This window comes from Larimichthys crocea, chromosome XXII, assembly GCF_000972845.2.
Source record: "Larimichthys crocea isolate SSNF chromosome XXII, L_crocea_2.0, whole genome shotgun sequence".
In the NCBI taxonomy this organism is placed as follows: domain Eukaryota; kingdom Metazoa; phylum Chordata; class Actinopteri; family Sciaenidae; genus Larimichthys; species Larimichthys crocea.
The window spans coordinates 16,435,832-16,461,487 of record NC_040032.1 but is presented as its reverse complement, the minus strand read 5'-3'; the positions used below and the strand labels follow the sequence as shown (position 1 = coordinate 16,461,487).

General features: G+C 40.3%; 1 protein-coding gene across 7 annotated transcripts in view; it reads left to right on the top strand.

Moving 5' to 3' along the window:
• Nucleotides 1–15,439, top strand: part of LOC104934693 (unconventional myosin-XVIIIa) — a 61,511-nt gene extending 46,072 nt beyond the window's left edge. For 5 of the 7 annotated variants that reach the window (XM_027273620.1, XM_027273617.1, XM_027273621.1 and 2 more), the window contains 7 exons: nucleotides 1,519–1,656; nucleotides 2,940–3,125; nucleotides 3,222–3,361; nucleotides 3,981–4,025; nucleotides 8,389–8,511; nucleotides 9,939–11,367; nucleotides 13,332–13,418. In XM_027273620.1, coding sequence (XP_027129421.1) covers nucleotides 1,519–1,656; nucleotides 2,940–3,125; nucleotides 3,222–3,361; nucleotides 3,981–4,025; nucleotides 8,389–8,511; nucleotides 9,939–11,352 — 2,046 coding nt within the window. In that variant the 3' untranslated portion in view covers nucleotides 11,353–11,367; nucleotides 13,332–13,418. Of the gene's footprint in view, nucleotides 1–1,518; nucleotides 1,657–2,939; nucleotides 3,126–3,221; nucleotides 3,362–3,980; nucleotides 4,026–8,388; nucleotides 8,512–9,938; nucleotides 11,368–13,331 lie in introns of all 7 variants that reach the window. The other 2 variants (XM_027273622.1, XM_027273623.1) reach the window with 2 other exon arrangements.
• Nucleotides 15,440–25,656: the final 10,217 nt, after the last annotated feature.

Sequence of the window (25,656 nt, the reverse complement as noted above, 5' to 3'; positions counted from 1 at the left end):
AAAAGTCAGATTTGAAATTTCTTTATTTCCCAGCTCCACTCCAAAAGGTCCACGTTATGTGAATGTGAAGTGCTGTTCTGAAGTCTACCCCTATAGTTATAGGTTCTTGACTTTGGTGATCGCCTGACATTTCCCCTAGCCTCGCCATGAGGTTGACATTTATGGTTCATAGTGAAATGTCTCCCAACAAATATTGGTTGGGTTGCCATGACATGCACGTTCATGTTACCCTCATGAATGAACTGCAACAGGAGACTCCATCTGCAAACGGCAAACGTTTAGCATTCTTAATGATTAAAATAGTTCACTTTGGGAAACAGCAGACCCGCGAAACATCGACTCATTAACATTGTGAGCATGTTAGTATGTTGACATGAGCACAGTGCTCTTAAGTTCACTGACAGCTTTGTGTTTGAATGAGCTATTATCCTCGTCTGATTTATCTGGGCGACTAGTTTAGTTGCTGCATATTGTGTTTGAGTTGTGAGCGAAATGATTGAGGTTCGCCATAAATGTGGTAAAAAAAGGTTAATGCACCTAATTTAGACCTTTGTTGGTAATACTGCTTTCATAATAATTGTGTTTTTCTGCCACCGGAACACCATCCTCTAACATGTCATGCTTGTTATGTAGTACAGTAATGCAAGCCAATTTAATGTGTTGACGCATTTGTCTGGGTTGTTGAAGCTCTAGACTTTCAGTGGGTGCCCTCCTGTTATGTGTTCATATGCAGCAGTCTAAACAAATAAAACCTTGAACAGAATGTGATTCAAATACAATTCCTCTAAAGCGCAGATCTGAGCTGTGGACACTAACAGACTCTGTTTCTTATTACATTAAGGTATTTAGTGCCAAATCTTTGTTCCTCTCGGTATATGTAAGGCCCAGGATATCTCTGGCTGCACTTGAGACACACAGCAGGCTGTGAGGCATTGTTAAAACCTGTCAGAGAGCGCAGTGATAGCCATCAAAAGCATCTGACCTTGAAGTGGTTATCTCATCCCCAGTAGGAGGGAAGTCTGGCTTCTTTAGTAATATCAAAGGAGAACTCCAAATCCTCCTTGTCTCAGATGCAAAGTCCCTCATTAGGTGCCATGCTGCCCTTTGGGCCGGTTTTGTTGTGGCATATCTTTCTTCCTTTTATCAGTCATGAGAAAACGATTCTGATGGAACAAACGTGCTTTGCATGAAGCTTTTCCCAAAGCCTGTGAAATGACTGGGGCTGTGTTACACAGCCTGAACCACAAGCTCGTCTTTTGACCGTTTATGGTAGATAGGGGGCTTATTATTCAGACTGGATGCACAATATTTACATGTACTGCAGATGGATTAAATCCACACACAAAGGGTGAAAAAGTGAACATTAATTTATTTCTAATTCACGCATGTGACATCGGCAGGTTCCGTAGTCCTCATGTAAGACGAGGTGGAAAAGCAGAGGTCAAAAAAGAGGTGTACTGCTCCTCGGGGAGTGATTGTGTGTGTTTATGTTTATGTATGTGTGCGTTCCTCCTACAGCTCCATTCGCTGCAGAGCCAGCTAGAGTTCCAAGAACAGTCAATGGTGGAAAAGTCTCTTGTGTGCCGTCAAGAGGCCAAGATCCGTGAGCTGGAGACCAAACTGGAGTATGAGAGGACACAGATCAAACGCTTGGAGGTGAGATAATCCTCCGTGTGCCCTAAATGTAAAAGTACCTGCAAATTTAACATTTCATTTTTAATTTGTCAGGAGGTAGAAGTGATTGAAAGCGAGGTTATGGTGTCCCTTGCGTAGCTCCATAACTTTGAGGGGCTCATCGAGGAAAGCATCCATCAGGGAATAAATATATTTTAAGTAATACTTAGAGAAAGAACCATTTTAAAAACCTTAGTGAGCTTCGAATGGTCCAGTGAGTCATTTTTGACCACAGGAAGTAATGACGATGTCGATGCTGCTTAAAAAAAGAACTACAAATTGAAAGTCCAAGAATTCAACTGTCGGTGACTATATCCTGAATTTATAGCAGGTTGATTCAGGTCCGGCTGAACATTATTACTTCAATGAAAGTTGATGATTCTCATGCAAGAACCACTTGTACGAACATATTCCTTCCTTAAGTGGCACGTGTGATTTAAAATAATTTTTGGAAATCACCAGTTTTTTCATACTCCTATAATATCTCACAATTTTCTCCTCTCGTACAAGTCTTGTACTATACAGATCACTCAGGGGTTGAAAAAAAAAACACTAAATCGACCTGGAAACACCTTAATCTGAATGAATTCAGAAAAAAATATAATCTGGAATGCATAACTATAATCATCCTCATCTTGGCTTTCCAATTTACTTAGAGATTCTTTTTTTTTTTTTAGATTTTAGGATTTTTATTGGTGTATTTTGGCAAAGCAACTTAAACAGTTCAATTGGAAAGTTCTCTGGCTCAGCCGCCTCGGGGTCTTTTATGCAGGTCTCGTATGTCGTACTATCATCCTCCGTTGCACAGACAATGTAACATCACCTGCTCTAATGGTTGATTATGCTAATGATGAATTCTCACGAACGTACACCAAGTCACCAACTCGTGAACAGATGGCACTCATTGAGCTGAGACAAATGAGTTTGTCCAGGTAAGAGAGTTTGCTGAATGAAACATTCGGAGAATGAATGAAGATATCAGACAAAGTCTTTAATATTTTTACGTGTTGGAGTTACAGTGTATCGCCAGAACACTTTGCCCATAATCAACTTAGAAATAAATAAATACAAATCAACAATACATGGAGAATTTAGTGTTCAGATTTTAATGCTATTGCAGTCAATGTTAAAAAGCAAGCAGAGAACAACCATGGCTGGGTGAGGGACACACATTTAAGCGTAAAGACACAACAAATGAGATCATTTTATCTTAATGTGACCTTTGCATGGACGAGTTTACTCATTTCACCTGGAAACCTCCCCAGAGCCTGGTGGGTCGTTTGAAGGAGAACCTCGAAAAGATGACAGAGGAGAGAAACCAACGCATTGCTGCAGAAAACAGGGAGAAGGACCAGAATAAGCGAATGCAGAGGCAGATAAGGGACATAAAAGAAGAAATGGGAGAGCTGTCCAAGAAGGAGGCCGAGGCGAGCCGCAAGAAGCACGAATTGGTAAGTCTTCGGGTGCTGGGAGACTTGATACGATTCGCTGGAGTTCACGCAGGAGGAGGTAATCGTGCTTCTTCTGCGCTGTGATCCATTCACCAGGAAATGGACATCGAGAGCTTAGAGGCGGCAAATCAGAGCTTACAAGTGGACCTCAAGCTGGCCTTCAAGAGGATAGGTGACCTGCAAGCTGCCATAGAGGACGAGATGGAGAGTGATGATAATGATGACTTAATCAACAGGTACAGTGCAGTTTTAACCTTGTTCAGGCGAAGATGCAATTGCCTTTACTTCACTGTAATGTCTGCTTTCACATCAGATGATGCTGTAGCCAGAGCCCAGTGCAAGGTATCTCTGTAAGCTGAAAGAAACCAAATGAGGACTGCTGTTTTTTTTTTTAGAAGCCTGTCAGTCACTACCCACATCCTTCTCCAGAGTACATCTTTTGTACTCTGCGAATCATACTACTCTTTGTTCTCCAAATACCGCTCCCTTGGTTTAATTCAGCTCGCTGCCTCTGATCTTTTGTCTCCGCGCTGGATTGCCCTGTTTGGTTACTCCTTCCCTCTTTACAGAGAGGTTGAGGGTTATGCTAGCTCTGAGCCCATTGAGGTAAACACAGACTGCAATAATACAGACCTCTAAAAGGGAAGACATTACACACACAGGCTCTGTTTGAGAAAGCCAGCATGGGTTGATTTACTTTACAGTGGATAGTTGTTTTATGTGTGTGTAAGTGTAAAACAATTTATATGCTGTTATCTCATTTTGTCTTCTTTGCGCACTGTTGTTTGTGTATCTCACCTTCTCTGTTTCTCTCTTTTTCTCCCCCCCTTTTGGTGTATCCCACACTTCTGGCAGTTTGCAAGACATGGTGACAAAATATCAGAAAAGAAAGAACAAAACGTGAGAATGGAAAATGCATCCTTTGTTTCCGCCATTACGCTTGTTTCACATTTGTGTTTTTTTTTCACACCAATTTCCAACCACAAGAGAGAATCATGCAGTATTTCTTTCAGTTTGTGTCGTGTCACGCTGTGAGGAGAAGTAATATTAAATAGAATGGAAAGCTGTGTCAGTGGTATACATCCCTGATAAAAGCTATGCTTAAAGGAAGGCCCTGGTCTTTTCATTTAGTTTCATTTTATACTGTGTCAACTGTCAAATGTACACAGTCTGCCTCATTGTAGATTTCTAGCTTTGTTTTTCCACTTTCATTGCAAGTTATTTGTAATATCTGATGGCACAGACAGGATGCTCTGCAGAATAATACAGAAAATGTAAACTACAGTAGTAAATAGGCTACAACCTTAAAATGACAGCGGCATTCTCCTTTTTAAGCCAGTCTCACTGCCTTGGAAAATATGACCCAAATGAAAAACAGCAAAGTGTTACAGACCTGCGGTAATACTGCATCATTGTCTCCATGAGTATTTTTGTATCAGACGCCATACGTTTCTAAATTTGCAGCATCATCAAACACCTTCATCATGCATGTCTTCTGTTCCTCTGTGGCTTTTCCAAAGCACATGTAACAAGTCTGTGTCTCGCTGAGTTTGTACGCGGGGGGAGCACACTGCAAATTATTATTTTCAGTTCATGTTACGTCCACGCAAAAGCAAAAATATAATAAGTATGCAAATCAGTAGTTTGGAAGAAGATTTCATTTAATGATTGTTTTCAGCTTTTCGTCTTTGCATTACCTTCATATTGCAGTACTTTTTGTTCCACCGTTGGTTTACAGATAATAAGAATTAAAAAAAAAATAGGGACTTAGGGAGATTTATCTGCGACTTACTCCCAAAGTTGAAATTAATGCAGTACAACCTGAATACAAAGTAAAAACTACATTCTAGTGCCAAGTGAAATACGATAAAAACAGATGGTAGTGTTTACAATTAATAGTTCAGTATTCAGTAAATCTATTGTTCTGCACTCTTTCAGGACTTTACAAGTCTGGCATTAAGAGATGATCTGTATTGTTCTCCCTTATACAAACTTAGCATGATCGAAGACACTTACATGTGCTCTGGAAGACCTTGAGCACAGCTGTGTGATGTACGCTCGTGACTGTGAAATGATCAGACACACGTTGTGACTTTACGTCCACAGCTGGTGGACAGTGATGACACAGTGAACTACTGATTGTTACTCAGTTGTTGATTTTCATGCATGCAAATACGCCACTAACCCAATCTCATTACCTTTAAATTCACCTCGTCTCGACTTTTAAAACGAATGTTTATTATTTTCTCTGGACTGACATTCATTCATTCATTCATCATTTAAACCTTCGTCAGAGTGGATACACGGATACACCCGTCCATAATTTTAACCTCTGCTTCTTCAGGGTTAGACACGGCATCGCACTCTTTATCACTCTGCTTTTTGTTATCCCTTTTTCAGCAGACCGCTCGTGTGTATCACTTCGTGCAACTCCAGAAAAAGAGCAATGATTTTTCCGTGTTTACTTAATTTTCCCTCCTTCGACATGATTACATTAGCAGCGCTGATGAACAATAATAGAAGATGGTGACTTTTCCTCCAATTATGAAGTGGATTTTCCAGATGATTTACAATACTATTCAATATTTTGTACTCAGTGCTTAAAAAACGACATTACAATAGCTTGCTTATTATAATTATAGAGGGATATGACATAGATTCGATTACTGTTTTTCAAACTGGGCTTTCCTACAGTCTATACAGCAGGCTATATTTAAGTATAGGGGTTAGATATAATATAAGGCTGTGTAGCACGGAAAGTTATGTAAAATCTACAATTATTATGGATTAACTGGAACGGTAAAAGTCTATGGTCATTTTTTTCACCTCTATTACAAGGTGCAAGTGAAGTATAGTATGAATTACATTAGTGTGTAATGTACACTTTTTTTTTTTAAAATAAAAAAATGAGCAGACCATAAAAAATATGGTGTTGCTACCACAAGTGTTAAACTGATAGAACCGAGCCATACGAGATTTGATGCTGAGCGTAAGTATTTGTGACATAGATTTACAACCGGTCTAGGCCAATTGTCACAAGCTATTAATGTTCACTGCTAAATTCTTAGGGCTTGTTGGTATCTACGAGCCTCAGGATTGGTTAGCCAGGAGTGTGCGGCCAAGGACAAATCGTTTGTGACACCATTTGCACAGAACGCAATTGCAAGCCACCTTCCATTTCACGTGTGGGTATGTGTGTGTGTGTTAGAGAGAGGAGATGGTTTTGCTGCGGGCTGGTTTCAGCATTTTGTTGTGTGATGTATCATGTTAGGGAGTCAAAGTATCACAGAGATAACAAATGGGCAGCGGGCGTGATCAAATTTCTAGCAATAATGAGCCTATTATCTTTTTTTTTGTTGTTGTTGGTCTTTTTATGTTTGGGTTTTTAGCATGCAGTAGAGAAGAGAAAGAGTGGGAAATTAAGCGATGACATATAATGGCCCGAGCTTGGATTCACAATTTCCGATTGCTGCCTCATGAAACACCTCTCAAAGTCTGATTTTAACAGGTTTTCCTGTGGAAAATAATATAATCAGGCCATTTAGCCTCGAAGCCTTGCTGTAAGGTTGATGATGAGAAAGTTAAATATGGTAATACTCTTAGAAAGCTTGAAAGCCTGAATATCTTTTTAGTCCAAGACTTCATCACACTTGCTCACTCCCTCTCAATCCTCACAACACCACCAGCACCACCTTTTTCTTGTGTGAGAAAAAAAAAGTCTTTTAGGCAGACCACCAAAAAAAAAAAAAAAACAAGAAGGGAAGAGAGAGGACACTTTTGTTCACTGAGGAAATATGAGTGAATGTGTGACACAAAGCTTGATGACAAAGGAAATGGTATGCTGTTCACTGGGACACCTACATAGATGGATATGTGTTATGTGGACAAACGACAGAGCTCAGCAGTCGTCTGTCATCTCACACCTCTTTGAATATTGCATATGCTCCTTATAAGCATATTTCCTTGCAACATATTCCAAGGCCCGGATAAATAAGCTTGTCCACGATCGCTGTTTCTCATTTGTTATGATAGTCAGCTGTCTGTAGACGCTGGATGAAATATATCCGCACCTCAGTGATAAACAAGGAAGCAAATATTCAAGATTGATGGGAAGGTAAGGTTATAAATAACAGTTAAGATAATAAATCAAGAGGAATTGAAAATTGCAGGTTCTGTAAAACAACCTTGTCATCATATCCACTGCTACAATGTGTTTAATTTGCAGTATGTCATCCTGCTGTGAAACCAATAACTATATAATGGAAAAAGAAAATGTTAAGGCCTTACCAACACAAGTCAAATGTAGTTTAGACCTTCAAACTTGCGTCTGGCATCCTGAAAAGGAAGCCTGAGGTTGGACTCAAATTTCTCATGTAATGCATTTCCTAAACACATTTCAACCATGATGGCCGTATTGACTTATAGGCTATGCCACTCTCTTCTTTCCTGTCCTTCAACATTTCCATTAACGTCACATTAACCTTGACTGGACAATTGGATGCATAATTTCGAAAAATTCACCATGGATTTGAAATAAATGAGGATTGACCTTATCCAGGTGGAATCTACTGGGCTTTTTCATCGAGATCCACAGGTCTCTGTGTATTGATTGTTATGTCAAGCATAGTGCCACGGGTCTGTCTCGTGGCTCCACTCCAATAACAATCACCAGGAGCAGGTGACATGCCACACAGATGCTTGCAGCCCGGAACCAGCCAAACATGTTAATTATGCCTCCGAAAGCTTCATCTACATTCTGTCTAGATAATGCATTTGCTTCATTCATCCATGTCTGCTGAATATTCTGTCAAGAAACATCTTGACTATGTTGATATTATTGATTCACACATGCTTACCTGGAGCCTGTCTGGACTGCCTTGCATCATACTGCACTCAATTATTAGAAGAGAATGAAGGCAACTGTGAAATTACTAACAAAATCTGCTGACACTAACCATTATTGTGCCTGTGATATTACACTGCATAAAATATTCACATAACAAGTCATTTAATCAAATTTCTTGCCTGAACATCTCTGTCTGAATTGATTATGAAGAGAAATATCAAAAAGCTGAGTGAGGATTTATTGAAAGATGTTGATTTGTATAAAAAAAACCCACAAATGATCTAATTTGATTGAAAATATATACATTTTTGCACTTGTAGATGTAAAAATGACCTGTTAAGATGAATATTTTTTGCTCTGTTTTATTGGAGTCTTGGGTGCTCCTCACAAACTCTAGATAATTGTGTTTCTTCACAGTGGGGATGAGACAGAAACAGATTCAGAGGTAGAGGACCGTGTGGATGGAGTTAAGTCTTGGCTCTCGAAGAACAAAGGCTCCACAAAGACACTGTCAGAAGAGGGAAGCCTGAAGAGCACCAGGTTAGTGTTCACATCCTTTTGCATCATGACAGATAACCATGTACATCCCTGTGGTAAAGTAGTGATAAACCTATCCACATTCCCAGCCTTGAAAAGGCCCAGGATTACCTGGGGCAGATTGTAACAGAAGGATGAGTATTTCATGTGATTAGGTGTCAACTCTCTCTCCGAGTAATCTGTCTAATGACAGCAGGCGGAACGGGGAAGCGGCTGCTGTCAAATTTATTGAAGTGGCCCATGGCCAGTTGGCACGCCTGCTAAATGACGCCTCTGCCACAGTTAGATAGATCTTCTCACTGGTTGATTGCCTCACTTTCTTTAGTGTATACTGTACATAACAGCGGTCGCCAGAGGTATTGTATATGTCCCCTGACTGTTGACTGGTTCCGAGAAAATGACACATATATTGTGTAACAGTTTGACATCAGACATAAGAGTCAAGGTACCAAAATCTAAAGCTTCATTCCACATCAGGTGAGATTTAAAGGAGCAATGTATAATTCCTGGCCACATGCGCCGAAAAACCACCTATCACCTTCGATACGATGATACAATGATGTTCAAGATTTAGCCTATTTTCTCCACACAATCTCTTTTTTTTGGTCTGGTCTCTTAAAAAATAAAATATGAGCAGTTCTGAGCTTCAGTTCCTAAACAGCTCCCCTGGGCCACGTCTTTGTCCTCATGTTGGGCAGACTGAACGCTACAGTGACTCACAAGGCACAAGTGTTTTTACAAGAAAGTACGGGACGTCATTGACGTAACGTCATGGCCTTCTAACATTCTGTACATAATGTTACTTCATTGTTTTAATATCCATCCAGTGTTTTTATCAAGAGTACTTCAACCAAGACCAGAGTGTATCAAGACCAAGACTTTGAGGGGTTAAGACCAAGACCAGACAGTATGTAGTCTACATAGGTAGCTAATATTTATCAAGGCTGTCTCAGTAAGTGCTGGATTGCATAAATTACACACTGAGTGTTTTCTTTTGGACTCTCTTTTGCAGATGAACACTTTGTGGTTTAGGGAGCCACATTTTATTACAGAAGATCTGGCTGTCATCTCTTCCCAGACAGCCACAGCTTCTGCTAGTTCTCCTGCTGTCACTTTCTTGGAGTGCATGTAAAAACGGGAGGATGATACCTGTAAACAGTAACCAAAATTTGAAGTTAGAAATTAGTCAAGTTATTAGTTGCATTTGAAGCACGAACTTTTACATCCAACCATAGTAAAATATACATATACCAAACAATGCACAGGCCATTAAGTGATATTCCTGCAGTTCTTGAAATAGATACCGTTCTTGAGTACTACAAGACTGCACAATCTTACACAATGCTCCTCTGATGTACTCCTTTAAGTTTACAGAGTTTCTGATTTTTATTTGTTGTCTCTGGTGTTGATTTCATTACATAACCTTCTAGATATGCAGCAAATGCGGATGTCAAAGAGGTGAAAGAAGGTAAGGAGAAGATGAATGACGGAAGTAAAGACGGGAAAGAGGTTGAGCAGAACAGATCAGTGTCTGTCATGAGCTCCCTAAGCTACAGGAAGCGTTCCAACCTAAAAGACTCCATAGGGGGAAGGGGCGACGAGGATTCCTTGTTTAGCACTCTCAAAGAACAGCCTGACACACCAGACCATGCCTCCATCCGCAAAGCCAAGTCTAAGTCTGGAGACCTCCAGGAGGATTGGAAGAAGAGCCAGGCACAGGAAGACTTGGATGACAAAGGCTCCGTCATCTCCCTGGCCTATTCTGAAGCCACTAGCAGAGCTAAGAAGGGTTTGGAGTCCCGCTGGACTTCCCGCAGCAGTCCTGAATTTGATAAGGACTCCACAGTATCCTCTATAGCCCCCAGCAGGATGTCCACCAGGCGTGGCATGGTGGACATGGATGACGACAATAAGTCGACTATCAGCAGCGTGAGCCGCACCAGCCCCCGATCGTTGCATCGCAGCACCTCTTGGAAAGACGACAGACGCAGTAGCTCACGCCTGTCCCTTGCTCGTAGCTGTGGCCTCAGTGAATTTGGCCTGCATGTAGGTGATGATGATGATGATGATGATGATGGTAAGAGTGTGGCCTTTAGCGAAGGAGGAATTTCAGCTTACAGTCCCCGCTCCCTAAGTCGTAGTGTATCTACACCGGCCCAACCACGAACCTCAGACAGCAATATACCAGAACCATCTGACATGAAGACAGTCTCCCACCGCAATTACTTGGACCCTGACTTGGAAGCTGCAATCAATGAGGTGCTGAGCTTCAAACCCATCAAGTTCAAGCGCAGCAAACTTGATGAATCTAGTGATGAGGAAGAAGATGAGAAGAAGGGTCCAGGAAGCGAGGACAGCAGGAAGAAGGGAGACGACGAGGGGCTTGGTTCTAGCTCATCTACCCTTCTTCGATCTGCATCAGGCTCTGCTCTGGACTATGGCAATCGTCCATCCAGCACCCTGAGTACCAGCAGCTTCCGCAGTCGTAAAGACAAAAAAAGTAAAGTCTCTCTGTCAGACGACTCTTCCTCAGATGATCGTCACAGCAGAAAGAGCTCAAGGGGCAAGAAGGGCAAGAAGTCCAAGAAGCGATCTAAGAAGAAACCAAGTGAGTCAGAGGATTCTTCTTCCTCGTCTGAGTCATCCGACTCCTCTTCCTCGGGCTCAACCATCTCCTACCGCAGCTCTAGCAGTGTCAAACGGGCCCCGAAAAAACCATCTGATGATGATGATGATCATGAACCTGCAGGTCGTGGGCAATCTGGCAAGAAAGAAACCAAGAAGAAGCTAAAGAAGGTGGATAACTTGGTGATGAAGTACCTCTACAGGCCTGACAGTGACTGATACCAACAGTGGAAGGTGATGCTTGGTGTGAGATTGAGATTGACGGATCTTTTACTTAAAGTACTAACTGAGTTTCCTGTATGTGAATGTTTTTGAATCCATTCTGATTCTGCGAATAATCCTTGTGAGCCACTAATGTTGACTTGTACTGGATAAACCCTAGCTAGGCATGCGATTAGTGCATGCCGCACGTTTTTTTTTTTCTTTTGCTCTTGCCTGTCTTCATTTGAAGATCACCAATTTACTGCAGTATGTCGAAGATACACCTCTAGTTTGCATTACTGACACATTCCAGTCGCCTCTGATTTATGTCTAAATGGCACGGATACATTTTATTGAGAATGACGCTGTAATCCATCAATACATTTCGAGATTACTTTTCGGTTTGTTGAATTAAGTTCTATTTGTTCCATCATTTTGCAAAGATGGATTACCCATCTGCAAATGTGAGTGTTTCTCCTAATGTTGTTGTTTGATGTACATAGAGCTGAGAGAAGGGTGCCTGGATGTGGCTGTTCTTTAAGCACAAACAGATGTTGGCAATTAGGTGAAAACCAAATTTTAGCTTGAACATGTAAGCAGAGTGGAGTTTAAAGAGGAGTCACATAAGTGCTGATACTACTTGATGTGAATACTTTCCATCATAATTAAAACAACAAGATTAGCTCTCGGCTTCCTATTCTTCTTCGTCTATTTCAAGAGGAATTTTATGGACAGTTTGACATCTCTGCCTACCGTGTGATTAAAAACAAAGCAAGACAGCAGGCTTGAGGTTTTGTTCTTTTGTTTCGTTTTTTTTCTATGTTCATTTGTCCTTGAGCATGTTTGCCTCTCCAGATGAACACTGGCTCTTGAGCCAATATGAAGACAATTTTTAGTTGTCATTCTCAGCACTTGTTTTGATGCCTCACTATGGGATACATCAGCAGCTACTCAGCGAACCAGGGTTTTGAGAGTACCCTAATACAGTAATTAACTTTTTGTATGTGCATGTGATAAATTTGGATTTTCAGCTCACACCAAGTGTCAACATTAGTAAGTCCCCTCCTGTCTTGACTAACTTAGACATCTTGCGACACCAAATGGGCACTATCATGGCTTTCCAAAAAGGATGACACGCAGCAGTTTGTATGACAAGGCTCCAACACAGACTATTCAAATATTTTTTCAAATACATAATACTTCAAAACACTTAGGTATCAGCTTGTGGATAATTGTGAATGGGACAAAGGCAGGTCTGGTTGCTATATGTGGGTGGCATTGTGTTCTCAGGGTGAGTATTAAAAAGCAGTTCTAAAGGCACTCTGGGTGTATGACATCTATTCAGTGAATTAAGTTGTTATTCAAGTAATGCATTGAGTGATTGTCATGCCGTGTGTTGTCATGACAACATAATCTAAGGATGCATAGCCCTGAAATTACCTTTTAATGGGTGTCGTGGTTGGTAGAAGTGAGCTGGAACGCTGGATTTTTCTCAGCAGAGCTATGAGTTATTGTGTTCATCAGCACTGAATCAATCAGTCCCACGGTCTGACCCTTGACATTTACCTTCCTAACAGCACATACTATTTACTAATACGTTGTGCCACAGACACAATGCCCATGCATGAAACATGTCTTGATGCTTGTGACTTTCCTGTAAGGTTTTTATGTTGTTAAGAGACAAGAGTTTTTTATTTTTGAGTGTTAAGCCTGCTAACGAGAGTATTTGTGATGCATTTTTTCATATATTCTAATTAAAAGTGAAAAATGCGAAAGCAAACATGATAGCAATGTGCACATATGCTATGCACACCTCAGGGGATGCATTGTTTACCGCCTGGGGAGGAGTGTAATCCTGCAGTCTAAATTGCTCTCAATTTCCCATGCCATATTTTTTATATTTTTTATTTTTTCTTCTCCGTGCCTTTCAGTTTTGTTTCCACTGTAAGTAGACAAGTAATGACATAATGTGTCTGTATGTGTGTTGACCCTTATAGCCCTCCCGTGTGCCCTAGACACCTGGGTCTTGGCAGATCTGATGAAGAGGATGAGGTGGACAGAGACTCCAGCGGGCAGTCGCTGAGGCAGAGCGATGGCGAAGGAACATTGGCAGAGAGCACATCGTAACCCAAACTCAGGTCACCTCGTGCTTTCAGTGACATCAAACACACAGGAGGGACACTTCTTTTCCCACAACTATACCACCACTTCTCAGCCAGCAGAGAAAGGCCGGATGCTTCCAGAGGCAAGGACGGAGGAGAGGCACACAAAGAACACTATTTAGATATTTTAGACAGGGCTTTTTATCATATTTAACTTGATGTTGCTTCCATGATTAATATGCTGTTTTTAATTTAATGCAACATATCGAATAAGGTAGTCAATACAGAACATTGAAGCTGAGCGCTATCAGAAGAACTTCCTGCCGATACTTTATTTATAAGAGCCGCTTTTCAGGCAAATTTAAGCACTCCTCTGCACTCTCCTCTCACTGTTCAGATAGCTCTGCCAAGAGGATTTAGATAAGCCCGCTCTGGCTTCACTTCTCCAAGAAGGTCTGACCAACTATTAAGACTGTTCTTATCTCTTTTCCATTAATGTGGACTAGCGCAGTGGGAGGAATTAACCCGTTTTCAATTAATTATCTTACTGTAAGTTTACATGTGGCTCTTGTCCCAAGTTGAGATATCCATCATTTGAACAAAGCGATGCTAGGTCATGATTGCTGACATCAAAGTAAAATCATTTTTTTCCAATTTAAACCAAGCTGTTAGAAGTGGTAGATATGTCTGAAGTGTTGAGAAATGGATTTAAAGCAAAGTATCTAAAAGTGTAAATATAGTTTACAGATATAATATAATGTGGAATCAAAGCCTTTACATGAACGTGATATTCAAATGAAGTTAAGCTAGTGAGAGGAGTATTTTATTAGGATAAGATTTATGTCATATTCCTGATTTCTTCTTATCTTTCAGTGGAGCGCATGCCTCTGAGGCTCAGTTATGCTTTTGTCCACTTGTGTTATGTTTCTTGAAGTTCGAAGGGAATGTTGTTGTTGTTTTTTGCTGTTACAGAAGGATCTCATGTAGCACTTATGAGACCTTGCAGATGCGGTGACGGATGGTGTTTTTTTGTTGTTGTTTTTTTAAGATTGACAAACACTGAATTTCTTTAAAGCTCGGTTTAATGTTAAATCCTAATGTTAATTTTCCGGCGTAATAACTTTCATTTGAAATATTCTGTTACTTGTTACAGGTGCATTTTGCAGATTGTCTAGGAATGAGGGTTTTTTTGGCCGTATTGGTTTAAGCAGTAAAAATAATCACATCAGTACAACGTGGTCCTTCAAGTTTAAGGTGCCAAAGACGCCATATACATACATATCTAAAAGGATTTCAGTGTTGACTGTGAAGTTTTCGGAAGGGTTATTTAATGTCAAACTCGTTTATTTGTAGCCACTTGCATCACCTGATAGAAACCTGCCAAAAATACTTAAAAAATAATTAAAGCCAGTCTGCTCTTATAAATAAATACCTTTATGTGATTTGTTGCTGTCCAGACACATTTAAAACTCGCTGCTTATTTCTATATTTGGGCCTTACGTAATTATAAAGATATTCTTAGCTGATTGTGACCTTTTGTGAATTTAATCTCTATTTAAATGACATGTATTTAGATTTGAATTACAGAAGCATACGCAGTATATGTGCATATGTGGTGTGTCTGCTCATGTGCAAGGAAAAGCTTCAAGTGTCTAGCTTACTATTTGCATATCTCCTCACAGGAGGCTGATCTGCATTTCATGTCTTATTTTCTGAGGGTTTTTTTCTTTTTTCTTAACACATGAATATTAATATGAAACACAGGAAATTTTGATGTCAGTGATCAGGAATAGACTTGTTAAATTTAAAAAAATATCTAAGTTTCACTGCATCTGAGTTGCTGACATTACAAATAATGTTTCAAAAGTCTGTACACCTCATATCTTTCGAAAAGGCTTGTCTATTTTCATTATGGAACAGATCACCATTTGTAATGAGTGATTTTGGAAGTTTTTTAGTAAATAAATTCAGCTGTTTGTTTACAGAATCAATGCCGGGCTTGCTGGGTATAATTTGGATGCAATTTTGTTTCACCTTTGCCACCACTGTCGCAAAACAGTTGGAGGAAAAAGGGGGTAAGAAAGTAGACAATTTTAGCAAAACAAGTCACTGAGGTGTGTTTGATTAATTTTAGCACATCTACCTCAGAGTATCTTCTCATCATACCAATAACCCATCCACTTTTCCCGGAAGGCTACAAGAGGAAACAAACAATTAATTGAAATGATTAATTCTGAGCTGTTCTGAGACTGAACGTTGCCAATCTTCAGCTGTTAATATGACAGCTGCACAGATTAAAAAAACAGGTAAAAAAACAAAAAAAACAAAGCTCGGGGCAAATTCAGAAAGATCAAAAACCGAGAGCAAGCGCAGTCGTCTTTCCTCCTCGCATCAATCTCTATTCTGCGTAGGTGAAGCTTACCTAGATTCGAAGGGATTGATGGTTTTAGATTACCGCCTTGGTTGACATTCATGCTCTGCGTGTTTAGCTTTAACGAATCCCCCTATTTATCCAACCAATCTGTAATCCTCATTCCTATACACAACGTGTTCTGGTGCTTCAGTCGGTGCCCGGGAGCTTTTGCTGTAATTTCACTTCACTTGCGTGCACCCTCCGGGTGGCTGCATGTTTCTGCTTAAAGGCTTTCCATTGAGTGACAGATTAAATTCTGCTCCCGATTTTACTTATTTTGGCTCTAACGCTGTTTCACAAGCCAGTGGAGCAGGAAGTCATTAGCTCGACAAAGCCAAGCAAGGCTGTGTTTACGGTGCCACCCTCCCTGTTATTTAGACAGAATGGTTTGGACACAGACTTTTGCTGCACTGGAAGTCTAATGCTGTGCCACCAGGGCTGCCCTGTACGATAACACAGTCTTAACGTTACTGTACGCGTCATTTGCTTACTAATCAAGAGACGTGCTGTTTGCTTATATCCTCAAAACATTTCATCTTGAATTTGCCTGAGATTGTGCACTTCTTTTTGATATATTCATACTTGTATCTGCGCCAGTGTGGTTAAAGATGCACCTTTTAAAATTACAAAGCAGATGGAGAACAGCCAAACTCAGTCAGAATTGTCTCTTCAGTCAAACTATGTGCCAGCTTTTGCAAAGCAGCTCCATGTGCCAAGGATCCTCACATTTTGACCTTGGTTGGTTGGACGCCACCCTGCCAGGCAGTATAATATGTGGGGGAGAAGTTAGAGGGGAGAACATGTTTATCAGACATCATCCTCAACTATTAGCGCTCCAAGTTTTCTGCTGGATGCCTACTGTCAATGAAACACTGATTGGAGGCACTGGGACGCTGCCTGCAGGGACCAGGTGAGGAGGCTGCATTCATTTGCAATTCTGAGATGAAAAGACGCAGCAGTGTGTGCTGCTTGGGAGCCTTTTCTTTGTTTGCACATATCATTTCCACTCTAATGAACACTGCACAGCAATTGGCCCTTGTAACAAGGCTCAGAGGTAGGCTCAAACAATGTTTACATTCTGCATAGGTCTTTGCAGGGCCTGGGGAACAATAAAAGCATTTTTTTCTCTTCCTGTACCATAAAAGTGAATCAGTTTCGGCACGCACGGCAATCTGAAATGTTTGATTTATTTTGTCTTACGCCACTTCTCATACCTAAGCACAGTGTAAAACCTTGAAAACAAATTGCTGAAATCCTTGGAGTGTAAAAAAAGAAAAGAAAGAAGGAAAATGTTGTAGGGTCTATCACCAATTTCACTGTTGGATTTGTTTCTGTATCTCCGCTCCACAGTGTGCAGGTGGCCAAAGCCTCCTGCTGTGTTTAGAGCTGTTCGGTGCTTAGTGTCCCTGCCAAAGGAGAGTTGCCGCCCCTGTCACTGGTGTGTGTGACTGTGTGTTCGTGTGGGTAAAGGGTGAGATGAAAACTTACGATGTACTCTACAGCAGTCCACTACATCACATCTACAAAGGAGCGTAAATGGCCCTTCTTCCTGGACTCTCTCAGTGGGGAAGTGTTGGAAAGATCATTTACCTGAGAGTCACAGAGTCCTCGAGCAGTGATTTCATATATCTATTACCTTTATGTTTTTAGCTCCGCAAACTCCCAATGCAATGCCCAGTGTTATAAGACTGTAGAATGTCCCTTTTTTTTTTTTTTTACATATCTGACCAGGGGACTTGTTTATCTTACTGTATGTTATCCCATACATATGAATTGACAGATATGAAATTTCAAAATCCTCCTACTGTCTGACCTAACTTTTGTTTTTAACTGCAGAATGACGGAGAACAGCGCTATGAGAGAGAGAGAGAGGGAATATGTGTGTAATATGTGTTTTTGTTGCTAAAAAGCTTCATTTTCGAACTCAAATGGCCCTCGACAGAGCAGTTTCATTGCAACAGTGTTTTGCATCTCTTGGATCTCTTTTCTCATTAGCTCATCTCTATTGTGAAAATGCAACTTTATGATCCATATTAATTAGCGGCCAAACAGATGGGAGGGTTGTCATGGGTGGGTGTGGTGATAGAGACTTTGTAGGAGGCTGTACTGCTGTACTTGCACTTCCTTCATATGCTGATAAATGGAGTAATAGATTACTTAGATAAATAGCCCTTTCACTCACCAGTGTACTGGATATCTGTGTGTCTAAATAGGAGGGGAGTGAGAAAGCATTATGCCAAGAGCTAAATTCCTGCACAATTTTGTATCGACTGAGGCGCCCTTAGATTATTACACTGTCCCCCATTTTCTCTACAGCTCCATTCATGTATTAAGGTCCATTTCTAATGATCCTTGAATCTCCAGATCCTGCTTCCAACCAGGAGACCATGTTGCTTCCTGAGAGCTGCTGCCAGGCTGTCCAGTTCCACTTCATGGTCACTTTCATTCTGCCCAGGAGCTCGTTCTTGTCCCAAAGATACCTCAAGTGGCCGTTACTAATTATTTCAGACATTCTTTTGGCAACCTCTTTCACTTTTTTTTCTTGGTGAAAAAACAAATTCATCCTTAAGAACGCAGAGGTCTTTAATCACGAAGGAAATGAGTGAAGTTTGAAAAACAAGTGTGAAAAAACATACATCTTTGTGACTTTACCATACACTTAATAAATTCTTCAGCTCAGTCACTGCATGAGTCATTGCGCCGAGAGATAAAAATGTTCTCGATTTGGTGCCAGCACTTGACAGCTTGGTGGTCTTTGCCACCAAACTCACGAGCTATAAACTGATAGATAGCAGGAATTAACTATGCATCTAATTGCGGAATTTACAAGCATAACTCACTGAGCAGATGGAAGTCATTGGTGTGTTCTAAGTCACTTTATTCAAACCCCGGGATATTGCCCTGCGTCAAAGTCCAGAGGAATATATTCCTCTCCAAAGTGGGATTCATCTAAACTAATACAAAAGCCCAGTGGCCATTTGGCTCTGGATTGTTGTTGTGTCATTGAGTTTTGGCATGTGCCGCGTCAGAAGGACTTCTGGAAGCCAGATCTGGATGTCTGCCATAGACCATATGCATGTCACCGTCATTGGTTGACTGTACTGTATAACCTTGCAAATTAAAATGTAGCATGAAACAATGCCTTTTGGTGTTTGAAACGTTTTCGATTTGGGAGAAAGGATCCTCAAATGTTTTTTTACACTTTCAAGATAATTATCACGTTCGGCACACCAAGTCAAATGTGACAAATTTTTAATCAGCGAACAGCGAATTCCCTCAATCATCAAATTACGATGCTAATACCAATGAAATTATGCCATCGGAATAAACATTCACAAAGGTGAAATGAAAGTCACCGAAACTGTGAAGGAGTAAAAAACTAGTTTAGTTTCTTCCTTAACATTGAAACAAAGAGGTTAAAAACCTAGTTTAGTTTTTTAGTTGGTCATCAACTGCATTGCATGTTTGTTTGTTTTTCAAATATAGAGTCTACATATCAGGAAGTCTGACATTTGTAATGATGCCTTTCAAAGACTTAACCTTTCATTTTCCATCGTGAGCGTCGAAAGATATTCACTCTCATCCCTGAATCTAAAACATCATTTCTTTTCCATTTCATCTTAACCCCACTGAAATTGGGGAAAAGCAATTCGAAAGCCGAAAGCCAACTGGAGGACCTTAAACAGTTATTCAACGAGGACAACCAATCAACGCCCAGCAGTGAGGCATTGAATGGTGATAATCAAGCACTGAGTGGAAATTTGAAAATGCCTCAAACGTGTTCAGAGATCGACAGTTGGGACACTGAGTGAGTCAGACAGGATACTAATGTCTGTCCTGTCATTCAGTCTTCCCTTTTAGCAGGCTCCATCTCACCGCCCATGTGGGACTGTCTGAGTCCTTGCACATGAGTCTGAGTGACAAGCCACTGACATTTACAATCTCTCGGCATCAAAGTGTGGGCAAGCATGTCTGTATCAAAATGTGGTCGCAGTGGATGGTCTGAGTCATCATTAGCGGATTTTTATATATTATGGACAACCATCATTATATCGCTGCTTGCTCATTATGCTCCAGTGTGTGCACTCTATTTGTCCTTCTGCTTTCAGTGGTTGGATTAATTCTTAGCACAAGGTCATAATTGCGGTCTGATGAAGATTTCATTTAATTAGAGAAGAGCTGAATATTTCTCCATCTAGATGTTACTGAACTATGTATGAGTTAGTTATCATAAGTGTTACCCAGCATACCCCGTGAACTGGAATAAAGCCTATCTAAGTAGGAGAATGTTTTAATTGTGGAAATATGATCAAATTATTCTTTTATTATTCTCCGTTTTAAAACTTTTGACTTGCTCGGATGAAATCTCCTTGAAATATAGACTTCAATCTTGGAACTATGGTAATGTTTAATGTGCACCGCTACCTCAACATCCTTTTCTCTGTGACAAAACACCCACCTGAACACAAAGTCTGGCAATGTTGCTAGGAGACTTTATGTCCAGGCAAATGGTAGACTAATAGGCACTGAATTATTCAGCATTGGCACTTGAGGTGATGCTGTTCAGAAAGGTTATATCAGCATGGTAGCCGTCTTTCTTCCCAAGACCTTTGCGGGAGTAAAAATGGGCTGCATCACTGGAAGTTTTGATGGATCCATTTATGTATAATATTTCCTCACCTTCATCCTTTGCAGCGTTCATTGAAGGGCATGCAGTCAGAAGCGTTCCTGCTTCCTCTCCACTCATTTCCAGGCCGCTGCTCAAACTATATGTATCGTATGTGCATGGGACCTTCGCATGCCAGTGGCACAAATTAATCTACAGCGTCTGTCCACCTGCAATGGACCTCATACAGAACAAGGACACATGCATTTATTTCACTTCTTCCCGGGCCAAATATACAGAGACATATAATTTAGAGCTGTCGTCTCTTGCTATCTGCAGGTTTTCTGGCTAAACAGTACAGCATTTCAATGAGAGGTAAGCTCTCCCTATTTATCCCTTACCAGGATAAAAAGGCTAGTTTCCTAAATACATGAGAAATGGGACCATAAATCTCCGACTTTAGAAAACATAAATAATTTACAAACCTCCTATTGATGTCTGTGGCAGGTACTGTATATATGCATGTGCTGCTTTAGTCTGCAGTTTTCAAAAGCCACTACCTAACTATCTGCTTTACAGCATTGGTTCTGAGTAGGTACTTGCTGCTTTTTCTATAACTGGTAACCAAAAGCAAATTGCTTGTAACATTTTTCAGGAAAATAACAGATGGCAGACATGTTGAAAAATACAGCTTAAGGGCTTCTTTGAGGTTCGGTCTGTACGTCCTTATTATGTTCAGGCAGCTACACTATGTGGAGAAAAAAATATGTATTGAAGTTGCAGTTCAGTGCAGTGTATTTGTTGGAAAGGTGTTCACTAATGACATGTTATTAATACAGCTACAACATCCCTCTCCACTTTTCCTTTATCATACACCACACCACTGTGATTACGTCGCAAATGTGCGTTCGACCCATTCTCAACTCAAACACAGCAGCAGCATTTTTTTGTTAGATACATCAAAGATGACTCCGTTATGAATTCAAAATGAATTTATATTTTTATGCCATTCAAACCCAGTTTAAAAAAACATGGAACTTGTAATATATCCCAGATATTGGAGGACCACAATAGACCACAATACTAGACAGCATGTGTCCTGATTAACATTAGCACCGGGTAGCCATAAGGCTTATTTAAAACCGATTCTGTTCTGTGCCTGTTGGTGCATTGTAGGCAATATCACTGTGGATACTTTCCTCGGGAAGGTGCAGGAAAAGATTTTGCCTCTGGTTCATGTGGATTGCACGCAAAACCCTCCAGTACATGTTTTTTTTGGTTCGATATTATCCACCCACAGTGCTGAGAAAAGTAGAGTATCACATTGTGCTGTTCAAACTGGCTTCTTCCAATGGAATGCATTTAAATAAACCATTACCAGAAACATTATGAGAAACTGACAAAATTACACTGAACAAATTACAAATCATCGCTGAGACAGTCGGCAAGATTTTACATTGCATGGCATCCTCGAGGTTTTTTCAGGAAATCCTTGTTTTTCAGAAAAACACATGACAGACAGGAAAATGGCTGCTGTTGAACTAACACTCATGGGCCTGAAGCATTTAGAGTTTTTTTGGCACATCCACATCCACTTACAAAATCATTAACACAGAGTTAAGCTAGAAATCGCTACTAATGTATCATTAGAAATGATAATAATTAAAAAAAGATTTACTGATGATTAAAATAAACATCAGCACTTTCAGGGTTGCAATGTGGGAGGACGTCGTCTGGATTTCAGCATGATGCGTTTCACTTTCACTCATGGATTCACTCCCATTAATCCACAAAAAAAAAATACTCCAGTTATTGTAGAACCGGGCTACACTTCTGTAACCACTGCTAGATCCTTTCTGATTGCACCATAAAAAGACGATTTGCTATGCTGGGTGCAGTCTGCATACAGCACCAGTGAATCATTGCTGCAGACACTATTTAGACATGGTTATCTCTGGACCAAAAATACCAATATCTTTCCATCTGCCAGAAGACAAGGAATAACCTTTTTGTGTGTGTGAGTGTATTATATTGACTTAATGGAAAAGTTTCAAGTTACACTCTGACATTTTACAGTTAGACCACCTCTGTACCACCTGGCCATGCCTGTAGAATAATAAGACAAACAACGAGAACCAAAATCATCTCAGTTAATTGTGTGTAATGACAGTTCCTCCTGACATTTCTGACCTGTGTATATATATATAGTGTACAGCCTTTGAGAGAAATAGAGTATATTTGTAGGAAACCCTGTCACCGGCTTGTCCCTCAAGAACCAGTGTCTGCGACAAATCTCAAAGTGGCTGCCTTAAATCGAGCAGTCTGGGTGACGGATGGCCTCTGGCATGATGTATGGTTGTTGCTCCTTTCCCACAGGCTTGTATTGGGTTGTGTTTGGTCAAGTGACCTCCACTTCCTGTGCATCCCTTCACGTCCCTGGAGCCCTGGTGTGCTGTCTGGGTGTAAATATAATCCATAGTACTACATGGCAGATGCTGAGTGATGGGCCTCATTGTCTGTGGGACGGAAATCAGATTCTCCTAGCTTTGTTCCAGCAGCTTCTGTGCTCTGTACACTCCTCACTAGAGCTGGGATTCACTGTCTTTACTTTATTTGTTGAGTGAACGGCAGGATTTAGTGTGACGTTAATGCAGAGTTAGTGTCGTGCGGGGCTCAGTGTTATGCAGAATTCATGCACTCTTGCCTTTACCAGCTAAAGAAATGAAAGACATAAACGTAATCATTTAAAGGGCAAGAGCATTTTAAGCTTTGAAATATACAGTACCCATGCTTTATGATTCATTTTTCATATTGATGCCTGGAGATTCCTGGCAGAGATCATTGCCTGAGATTGTTTTGGCTTTTTTTCTTTTTAATATTAGTACATTTTTTAGATGCATGGATGATCCCCAGCATGCAACTTTAATTTAAATGTTTATACCTAATGCTGAACAAGTTAGTACTCCATTATTTGAAAACCCTAACCTCTGAATACCAACTAAACTACAACTATATTTATTCGTACCTGTAGGATAATTACATGCTATTGTGCTCAAGGACTAATCGGTCTGTTCGAAAGAAAAAAAGAAAAATCAACTTCCAGACATTTACCTCTGCAGTCTACCATATGGCATGACCTTAATCTATGTTTAAACCTTTAATCAAGCAGAATGTTTAACGCTGGAGTGGAATATGTAATTTCTCTGCATTCCATCAAGTAATTCTATGATTCTTATTTTTGCCATGCCATGCACATTGCACACTACACTACTAAATAATGGGTCACTGAACTTCCATAACAGAGAGAAACTGCCAAGCGCTGACACAATACATTTTCCCTCAGCTATAGCGACTCTAGTAAATACACACACTGAGAAATTAGATTTGGCAGGTCATTCAACTCTCCCCCCGGGGATCTGCAACTTTGCAACTGCAATGTTTTTATTTTTATTTTTATTTATTTTTTTCATTTGAGCTCAAAATAAACAGTTCACCTCGAATGCTCCGAGTATTTTGCGGATTTGAGCGCTTCCTTTAACCTCTTCAAATCTTTGAAGGCAAAGAAACTGAAAAAATCTTGAATCTTTGAAATGATTTTTTTCTTCTTTTAACCAGGTAAGTCAGTTAAGATACAATTCCCATTCACAACATTAAATAAATGAATAGATACATAAATAAATAAATGAATCTCTGAGTAATAACAAAGCATGTAAGGGTTTCATCTTAAATTACTTTAATTTAAGACTTTTTGTGCAAGTAAACTGTATCTGCTTGCCAAATGCACATAATTCTTGGATTAAAGAGAACATCTGTAGCGAATTTTGAATCATGACGATCAATTTTATCAGTTTTGTTTTAATCACATCAGTCTGGCTCAGCAATGAGAACAATAATAAAGCAGAAAGAAAATGACAAGTCAGAGTGTGAAGCTGTAGTTTGCTTACTCTAATTTAATGATGGAGGGGCTGCTGTTTCTTTTGCTCCACTTGCTCCAGTACGTTTCACTGGCATTAGGCTTCACCTCTAACTTCACCCAGAGCCGATGGCGCTGCTGGAGGATAAAGTCACAGCTCTGCCAGATTATTCATGTATGTCCACTGCAGATCCCTTGGCAACAGCTAAGGGGAGAACCCAGTCATTCAACACATGCTGCTCTTAATGTCGAGGTGGTGCTCTCTGGTCTAACATGCACCATTAGAGACCTTGTTTCATTGAAAGAATTCTAAATATCCAACAATTTTAGTCCATTTGTCATTAACCAAACCTCTGATTCATTCATGCTAATACTGTGAGCCACTGACTACTGTTGTCAAGACAAAGCGCGAAGGGAGGCTTTGCCATCTGACATTTGTGGTTTTCACAATTCCACCTCCATGGTTTGTTTGCTCTGTGTAGCAACAGGAGCCAACACTGTTGACATGACAGCAGCAACTGGATTGTCTGCCTGATTAAATAAGCCTTTTTCATCTCTTCATTAGATACAATTTATAGTTAATTTCTCTATTACTTAATACAATTATCACCTCTTTTTTTCAACCTAGGGGCAACTAAAACCCAATGAACCGGTTGTGCCCTGACAGAGAAAATCCTCAGAACCTGAAAATGTAAATGTGACACAAGCGTATACACATTCATCATTACCTACAAGTCACTACCACAATTTTCCCATAATATCATCTTCATCAGCACGGTCATCACTGCTATAGGGCACTCTACCAATTTAAACATGAACATTAGGTTACTCATTAGGAGGTCATTAGGAGAACTTCTCAACTCCTGAAAACAGGTCTATCATGTCTGTTCTAAAAGATAAAGTAAAATTTCTTTAGGGGTGATGGTCAGTTCGTTGGTCTTATTAATGTCTGGATAGACAGGTCTCCAGAGAATCAATCCTACCACTTTTCCTGTGACTACCACTGGAATATCTCCACAACTATTGGATGGATTGCAATGAAATCTGGTTGCAGAAATTCATGGTGACCAGAGGATGAACCTCAATGATGATCCCAATGAGCCTGTAGCGCTATCAGCAGGTCATGATATTCACCTATCCTGAGAAATATATCACTATCTATAAGATGTCCGGCCACAGACGTCAATGCACAAATATTCCTTCCCATAATGCGTCCTAAAGACTTTGGTGATTCCTGGCTTTTCCTCTACTGCCACAAGGCAGCTTGATATTTGTGGTTTTGACGGAA